This window comes from Bactrocera latifrons, unplaced genomic scaffold (assembly GCF_001853355.1).
Source record: "Bactrocera latifrons isolate USDA-ARS-PBARC rearing strain unplaced genomic scaffold, ASM185335v1 scaffold_103, whole genome shotgun sequence".
In the NCBI taxonomy this organism is placed as follows: Eukaryota; Metazoa; Arthropoda; class Insecta; order Diptera; family Tephritidae; genus Bactrocera; species Bactrocera latifrons.
In genome coordinates, this window is record NW_017534442.1 from 716,343 (window position 1) to 725,461 (window position 9,119).

The 9,119-nt window shown below is 35.6% G+C and overlaps 1 protein-coding gene across 1 annotated transcript; it reads right to left on the reverse strand.

Moving 5' to 3' along the window:
- Positions 1–3,409: 3,409 nt before the first annotated feature.
- LOC108968282 (cryptochrome-1) lies at positions 3,410–8,513 on the reverse strand. Its single transcript, XM_018932203.1, has 5 exons — positions 7,997–8,513; positions 4,845–5,197; positions 4,666–4,782; positions 3,807–4,609; positions 3,410–3,742 (listed from the first exon to the last, which is right to left on the reverse strand). The coding sequence occupies exons 1-5, from the start codon at positions 8,133–8,135 to the stop codon at positions 3,511–3,513; spliced, it is 1,644 nt and encodes a 547-aa protein (XP_018787748.1). The 5' UTR covers positions 8,136–8,513; the 3' UTR covers positions 3,410–3,510.
- Between the last annotated feature and the right edge of the window lie 606 nt (positions 8,514–9,119).

The following is a 9,119-nucleotide window of genomic DNA, read 5'->3' on the forward strand; positions in this document are numbered from 1 at the left end:
TGTAATGAGTCTCCACATGACACTGGCCACCTCTTTGCAACAACAACAAAAACTACATTATTTAAATACTATATTTTTTATTTATGTTGTTGTTGTAGCGGTAGAATTCTGCCGAGTTGTAGGCTTTGGCCGGAWAAAAATCCAGGTCAATTCAGTTTGCCTAGTGAAAATGATCAATRGTGGCAGAAACAGGTAGTAGAAACGACACTTATGGTATAGCACCCTTTTAATTTGAACAGGTATAATCTCAGGCAGGTTTATCTCGGATGATATTTTTTCGAAATACTGACAACTCTCACTTTCACTGCTATTCAATATTTAAAATAACTCATACAGTTAAATGTTTAAYCATTTGTGACTAATGGTTCCAAATATCTACATATCTTTTGTAGAGTTTTTTGTAGAGCTCGATCAAACGAGAATCGTATAATTATTGGAAAAGTTACTTTAGGAAAATTATTATTAGGTGACGTGGAAAACCTAATAATAATAGCTCGTGCTCCGAGAACGCTTTGTGTTCGTGTTCGTAACAGTTTGCTGATACACAATTCACATTTCATGCTTGGAAAAAGGATTTTTTTCATCTAAATTTTGTATGCAATATAAAAATAATATTTTAGAAAATGGCGAATAGGGATAATAATTATCTAAAGAAACATATTTTTATGAACAAGRAGCGTATAAGGATTGCAGAATTTGATATAAAAGGGAATAACGAAAGTTGCCGGACTCGTGTCGCTCGTGTGAACGCAATAAGACAAAAGCAGAATTTCTCGTTAATGAAAAAAAGATTGCGTGTATACATCTACACTAATATTCGAGTGGTGTGATATATAGATATTAGAGAGCTGTTATCGAATATTCGGCAGCACATCTTTTTTTCAACTCGTTGACTCATTTCACWACTKAYRWTRMWGATGATRTTTCCAAAATCTTTATAATTCCGTKTCTCTTACACACTCTTGTCTGTGAATGAAAACGTTTTTCACTTGAATCGAATGACTTATTTATATAGCAAAGGTTAATGTTAAGCTGCTGGAGACGTTAAGGACGACGTCTTTATACGAAATAATAAACCATTTCAACTCCTAAAACTAAATGCGAGGAGTGAATTTATTATAACATTTTCGAAATGCTGTGAAGGAGCATTGACACTAAATCAGTGTAMTGAGATAATGCTTAGTCCATATTCTTCAAAAGAGAGTTTTGTGACTCATTTCTCTATATCAGACTACATTCATTGGTTTCTTTTTGGCTCTAGCTTTAAACAAATCTTCCTTAATGAAGTAAAACTAAGATCTTCTCATATGTATTAGGACTAATTTTATAAACAAGATTTCGGCACTGCAAATAGCTCTTCCACCCTCCTGGATTAATACACTCATAACTCAATGTAAAATGAATGCTAAAATTCTATAGAAAAAATAGTTTTATAAATAACGAAAAAATATAGTAGAAAAGAAAAGTTTAAGACAAACATTTATTATTTTAATAAAATCGTAAAAAATATTAGAATTGAAACTAAAAACTGTGAATTAAAGCAAATACTGCTACTGTATGCAAAGGTGGGAAAACTATTGTTAACGCTAAACTTATGTGTCATTAAAATTAATTAAACGCTTTTGCTCAGCAAATTATAAAAATATATATAAAAAATAAAAAAAAGATCGAAATCCGTGAAAATAAAATTCCTTTTTGCTCACTATATCTATAAATGTCTTTGAAATCTTTAAAGCCGCAAAATTTTAATTTTATTTTGCGAAGCAATTAATGCGAGATTGGTGAGATTAATTATTAGGACAAGTATAAAAATAGATGTATTTAGCATATATTTACATACCGTACATATTTACAGTTCAACCGTATATATTGTGTGTTTAATTTTATCAAGTATTAGAGTGTTCAATCTATTTTTTACATACTTACATACACTTGTGCATAAATTGTAACAAGGTAGCTATTAAAACGCGTTGGTCACGTGTCTACTCGTAAATTTTGCAAAACTCAATTGTACACAGTTAATTAATTTGGCGAGTTAATTAAGTGATAATGGAAAAAATACAGATGCAAAATCAAACAAAAGACAAAAAAATATATAATTGTGGTATTATTTTTTATTTGAATGTGGTTTTATGGTGTGGCAATTGTGGCTTGTTTTGTAGGAGGGAAATGTTCGACAAAATAATTGTGGTAGATTTTTTATTTCTGTGTATAATAATAAGCGTCGCTACAGCAAATAGTGTAGACAGAAGCTGAGGCCCTTTAGATTTCGAACAAAAGGGAGCTACATGTAACTATTAATAAGTATCTTACACATCGGCATTTTTGATGGAAATATTTCATAGAGCTTTGTATTAATTGGCTACCGGTTGGCATTAAGAAAGGATTCGAGATTGAGTTAACATGTAGTGTAGTGTTACTCAGAAAACAAAAAAAAAAAAAAAAAAATTTTCCCTTTTAACGAAATCTATCGAACTATCGTCGTATGAAAAATAAGAACGGATTTCCAAGACAGTCGGATCTGTGCAGGCACAAATGCATAAGTACGACAAGATGGCCGGCAGAGGTAATGCTCGAAAATTCAACGAAAATATGCGGCGACTAGTAAAAGGTTTCAATACAAGAGATACTCTTATAGAACTTTCAGAGGTGATCTAGTGATTCATGCCCATAACACCAAGAGATGTTGAACCCGATACCACAGGTCTGAAAAATAAACAAACTAGATATTCACCATGCGCGAAAGCTTTGAAAAGACCAAGGCGACTCCCTTTCGTGCGACTTCTTCAATCTGCTCTTGGAGAAATTAATTCGAGCTGGAAAACTTAATCGAGCAGGTCTTCTATAAAAGTGTATAGCTACCGGGGTATGCCGATGCGTCACATTGCGAAAAGAAAAAAACGAGTGGTGCGCTGTTGTCAACTCCGTTATAACCGCGTCAGCGGCGTCTACAACAGTAGAGAAGAAGAAAACGTATTTATTTAGTTAGTAATGACGGATTCACTGGTTCAAATTCAATACAACTGCTACATACATATGTATATGAAAATTGGGAGTGGTTATTATTCGATTTTAAACATTTTCACAGAATTTGCGAAGGTATCGAAATATTTGCTCATAGCAAGTTTGCTTGATGTATCCATGATAAGTACATTAAACTTGGGGAGTGGGATCACGCCTAAGTATTTTTAGACTACTTTTCGCTTAATGACATTTTGTGGACATATCAGGGATTTGATTTCGCTTTATTGTGATATCTTGGTTTTTCTTTGCTACGTACATATATCTCGATTAGTTCTGGGTGTTAAAAATAACCGTTAGATTAAAAAAACTATTATATTCTGTTAGAATACGTTGCGAGAGAAAAAAATATATTTGTTTTTTTTTTATATTGACACATATTTGAATATATTTTTTATCAGTTAACATATTTATTTTTCAATGTGTATAGCTTCTAATTTATAGGTTATTCTCTTACTTTCCGCATTAAATTTTTTTATAGTAAAATCTTTAGTCAACCAACCAGAAGAATTGATGTACCTCCTCTTCATTAGATGGTCGACAATGTGGTGGTCCTTCATCAGGTGCGCCACCTGCGATCAATGACTGCCTGAGTGTTTGCATAGCAAGTGTATTACGCTTCGATACTTTGGCCAAGTCGACGATACGTTCGGGATACTGCACGCCAATGACACATTCGTAGTTTTCCTGCATCTCTTGTGGCATGCGCCATGGTTCATGACTACATATATTTGAAGAAAATACTATGTGACTTGCATATAGAGTGAGTTATAATAAATGCTTACATATACTCCTGAGGTATTTTTGCCAATTCGGGTACATACTGACGAATATATTCACCTTTCGGATCCAAACGTTTCGAAAAAGCTATGGGGCAAGAGACTAGGGAGGAGTCCAGCAGACGTTCAAATGCAGATGATGATACCCACATCCAATTACCGGCACACACGGACCAATCAGCATCCAATAAGTATTTGAGGAAGTGTCTCAAGCCATGCTCCCAACTTTGCCAGAGTGCGCCACGCGTCAAGAATGTAGCCACTGTATTGCGTAGCGTGTGATGCAACCAGCCCTCGGCCAACAATTGGCGCATTGCGGCATCAATCAACGGAAATCCGGTCTGACCACTGCGCCAACTTTGCAACTGTTCCTGATTTGGTGGAGCCCATGGAATGTTCAAACAGATTGCATTGCCTTCCATGCGATCGTAATAAGGATTATTTACGGACATTGTATAGAAGTATTCACGCCAAATGAGCTGACCAGTTATGTGCTCTCCGCCGGCCATGTGTATGCGATGATAGTAAGCCTCAATTTGCACATGCTTGAAGAGATCATGTACGCTCCAATAGAAACGACGCACTGACAAACAGCCGAAGCGCAGATGAGCACTCATCGATTTCGGAGATTCAAGTATGTTGGGATTTGCCTGATTTGGCAGATAGTATCCGTTTTTAAAAGCACGCTCCTCGACTTTCAGACGCTCAGCTAGATGTAATAGGGCTTGTTGCTCACCACCACGCCATTTTACCTTGGCCACATAGCTTATATTGTCCGGGAATATGTTGAAGTCCTCAGGCGTAGGGAACTATAGAGATAGCATAAATACAAATAAGTATTACACACTAGTTCACACATACTTACCTGCCAGAATGCATTCAATTCCATCAGCATGTTATCAGTTAACTTTAGAAACTCAACGCCATCCCATTCGGGATCTTCAACTGGACGCGGTGGCGCACCAATTATTTCCACGGTGTGCTAAGCGTAAATGAGTAAATATGGTCTAAGTTAAAATCCCTCGATACCATAAATCATCTTACCAAAAACATCTGATAGGTCAGTGGCGGAATTCCACCATTCGTACTAATAACAGTCCGGGGATCCCAAAGTGTATGAGAGACCTTCTCCACTGCTTCAATATCCAAGTCATTACACAAAGCTCGTACTGAGTCATCACGTCGATTCCAAATTGGTTCACAATCTTGTTCGAAGCAAATTTTATTTAGCCTATAATACTCATTAAGACGACGGAATATAGTTGTCGGATTGCCTTGAAACAAGTATAGTTTGCCTGCAATATCACTTGCGCCGCGTATGGCTTTTAACTGTTTATCAATCTCAGCCAGAGAATTGAGAAGAAAGCTCATACGATTATACCCAACTGTCTTGGTACCTAAGGCAGGGTAGAATATTTACAATAATAATAATTATCTTTTGTATTTAAGGTACTTATACAAATTTTCTTAAATTAATTTAAAAGTCGGAATAATTATTATGGTTCGCTCTGGCTGTCTTTACACCGTACGATTTATCAATCAGAGTGTGAGTTATTATTTAAGTTAAGTACCATATGTTATAATTAAGATAATTTAAATTGGTACTAAAAATCCATGAAATCGGTTAAAACTTTCATTATTCGTAAATATGTGGAATAGCTAAGTTCGGGTGTAACCGGTAAGAATCGGTCTCTAAGTTATGTGAGGTCTAGAGCGAGTTTTCACCTGATTTTATTCATTCTGAACACAAATATGCACCGCCAAAAGAAAAACGCGCTTTCTCAATTTTATTAAGATGACTCACATATTAGGCGATATATGTGGTATAAAGTCACCCGGAAGAAAATTGAAAATCTTTATATTAGATATCCCTGAACTTCTATTATGTATTTCTCACAGTGACCAATATTTGCGGTAAAAAAATTAACTATAGGTACTGGGATTAAAATATTCGGTACCTAGAGGCTTGAACAGTTTTTGTAAGATTTGGCAAATTTTTGGACATATTGTGGCATACTCAAAAGGCATTATTATTTCAAAGTTTTACTCAGTTATATTTACATATCCGTATAACTGCTTGATTTGTACACTCGGAAGGAAATAATTAGATAGAATTTAAAATCGGGAAGGAGGCGTGGCTGTAGTCCGATTCTAAACACTTTCACACTGTAACATAAAAATGTCAGAGGAATGCCACATTCCAAATTTAGTTGAAATCGGGCGGATCTCGAGATAGGTGTTTTCACCTAAAAGTGGGCGGTACCATGCCCATGGTCCAATTTTGACTCCCATTAAAGCCCTATTGTACCATCAGGTCATTCATATTTCGCAATTTAAGTAGCTTTTAACAGTACCGTTATATGGGGAGAGAGCGGGGTTACTTGTAATTTTGTTTTTACGAGGAACACACACACGAAGTTTCATTCGGTTATCTCAATTTATATTCAAGTTACAGGTTACACGGATAGACGAACAGTCACCCTGATTTCAACTCGTCTCGTTATCCTGATAATTTATATATATGTATATAACCCTATAACTGTCTCGCTTAGTTTAAGATTATACATATTACCGTTAGGTGAACAAAACTATTTACTCTGAAGCAACATGTTGCAAGAGTATAAAAATTGGCATACGTTTTATGCGACAGTAGCAGGCAGGCAGACAAATAATTGCAGTTACTATGCTTTAAAAGATACGTACATAAACTTCACAGCTACCAGACAGTTGGTTCATGAGATAAAGCATTTCGACCGATGTCAGTTTTGGTATTTTGAAGCAACAATTTCTTATGTGATTTATAAATTTTGTACAGGTCGTGGAAGATGATAAACCCAGGAGACACAGGTGAAAGATGCTGTTACAGACAAAAACTTAAGATGAACGAGTTTATACTCTAAAGTAATTTCCCGACGATAAAAGGGTGATTGCGGAGAACGAGACCAATTTTGAAGTTAAAGACAAATAGTACAAATTTACATTGGTATTGTAAAGTTTAAAGATCGTCGCATAACTCACTAAAATCTTGCCAGCAGTCTGTGTAATCTGACACTTGATTAAAATTAGACCAGTTACGAGTTATCAAGTTATCTATAAAGTATTTTAATTTTTGTCGTGATGATTATAGGTAGCAGCGCCCCTGTGCATTACCCTCTCTCAACATGTCTGTTTACACGATGCAAACCAGAAGTGAAATAAAAAGCTCGGTAAAGCATATAGTAGAAATACAAGGAAGATATATACAATATATACATATATTTCCTTTTATTTCTTTGCATTCTAATTCTAATGTTGTAGTTTTATCAGTTTGGGTTAACCCGAAGACCATGTAATTGAAGCCCCTTCACAGAGATGCAATTAGAAAGAGAACTAGTTGAGTTGCATAGCTTTTCAGTGAATTTCTCGCAACAAAATATAATATAATAAAATATCAAATAATAAGTAGAAAATAAACAAATCTAATATAATGAGTATGAGTTTGCTTCACATGATGGCATGTTGTACCTCTATAAAAAATCTAAGGAATAATGAGGAAAGAAGATTTTATTTCGCAGAACCATACATAAGCATATTCGATTTTGTGGAGAGGAGCGCTTATCTTAAAAAAAAATAATATTTCAACAGGATAACTACCCAAAACTTACATACACAATCGTGAAGTAATGACTTGTCGAATGACCAACCCAAATTCCTGATCTCAATCCGATTGGGAATTTATGGTCAATCTTCAAAGAAGGTAAGGACAATTCCGATGAACTCCAATAGCTGCGGACTAGTTTTTCAACAGGTATAGCGGGAATGCCATAGCATTCCAAAAAAATGTATACGGAATTTGATGGAAAGTACATATGTCAAAACTTATACAAAGTGTTTTGTGTAATAAAAGGTTATGTATTAATTCTAGAAATCAGCTATTTTATGAAAATCCCAATTTGTTTAGAATTCACCATGAACTAAAAGGATAGAAAACTTTTGAAATTTCTTTGCTACATCTCCTGTTATGCAGATATAAATACATGAATCTCAAACTTGTACTAATTTGTGCTTCAAAATGTACATATTGGAGTCCGTGTCAGATCAGCCACGAGATCTATTACTCTCCTTTGTGCCCCCCACTGTACACATTGGAGTTTGTGTCAGATCAGTCACGAGATCTTTTACTCTCACATGTTCTTGTTATACATCAGCTCACTTACCAGCACTTTCGCCATCAAAAATGAATAGCGGTATCAACGCAATACCCTCAGCTTTGTCGGAAATGGCTTCCAGCAACGCGGGATTGTCGTGCAACCGTAACCCATGGCGGAACCACATGACGTTCGCTCGCTTCGCCATTTTCGCTGCTGTTGCATTCACTCACACGCGAACGGCTCTTATTCAATATACGCAAATATTACAGCACAGCGATGAAATAATAACTTATTTGTTATAGTTTTTTTTTTATTAATCTCGCTTTAAACACGCTTTTATTGCATTCTACGCTTTTGCTTGCTGTTCCAGCGCTCTCCCACTGCACTTGTCAGTAACCAGCAATACAAATCACACTCAACTACTGTCGAGTATTGATAATAACAAGCTGTTGCACTCTTAGTTTGGTTTACTAGCTCTCAACTGAAATTGCAGGTCCGTTTTTGCCAATCGTGCGCTCACTCAAGGGCGACCTTCTCGCGTCAGCCACTTGTTGGCAAATGCAATTAGTGCTGGACACACTGCAAGTTTTCTATGTTTCCCATTTATAGTAGTTCTGCTGACGTCGCAGTTTGAAAAACTTTTTGCGCAAACTATATCATCGCAGTCACCCTCTAATTTGTAGAGCTTCTGCTTCTGCTTCTAACCCTCAGTGCTGGCAGTTTTGTATTGTATTGTATTGTGTTATTTTTGCACGTTTTTTCTCAACCCTCCCCAGCTGCTGAGTGATTCTATTAAATTATTATGAAAAACTTGTATACTCGATGTATTGGAGCGTATGAGTGGTTGGGTGGGCGTGTGTGAATAGAATGGCAATAAAAATGTTGTTTGCATTGTAACGTTAAATGGCGAAATGTACCGATATGCGGTACATACGGGCAAATTAATAAAGAAAGAAAGTAAGAAATTTGTATTATTTTCAAACCTTTACCTGACAGCTATCATTCAGTAAATTCTTATACCTAATATTAACCTATAAGGCTACTCTGGAATTATATAATAGTATCACCCTAATACTGATGCGCACCAAATGAAACATATTGGAAAGAAAAAATTTAAGTTTTTGAATAATTCACTCCGTCAATATGTGAAAATATTGCTTTTGATATTACAATTTGACTACCTGGTGCT

What these genes read in the sequence shown, in the direction of transcription:
- LOC108968282 (XM_018932203.1), bottom strand. Translation starts at nt 8,135, where the DNA reads ATGGCGAAGCGAGCGAACGTCATGTGGTTCCGCCATGGGTTACGGTTG. An exon ending in TTTTGATGGCGAAAGTGCTG is followed by an intron (nt 5,198 to 7,996) that starts GTAAGTGAGCTG and finishes ACCCTGCCTTAG; the next exon opens with GTACCAAGACAGTTGGGTAT. An exon ending in TGACCTATCAGATGTTTTTG is followed by an intron (nt 4,783 to 4,844) that starts GTAAGATGATTT and finishes ATTTACGCTTAG; the next exon opens with CACACCGTGGAAATAATTGG.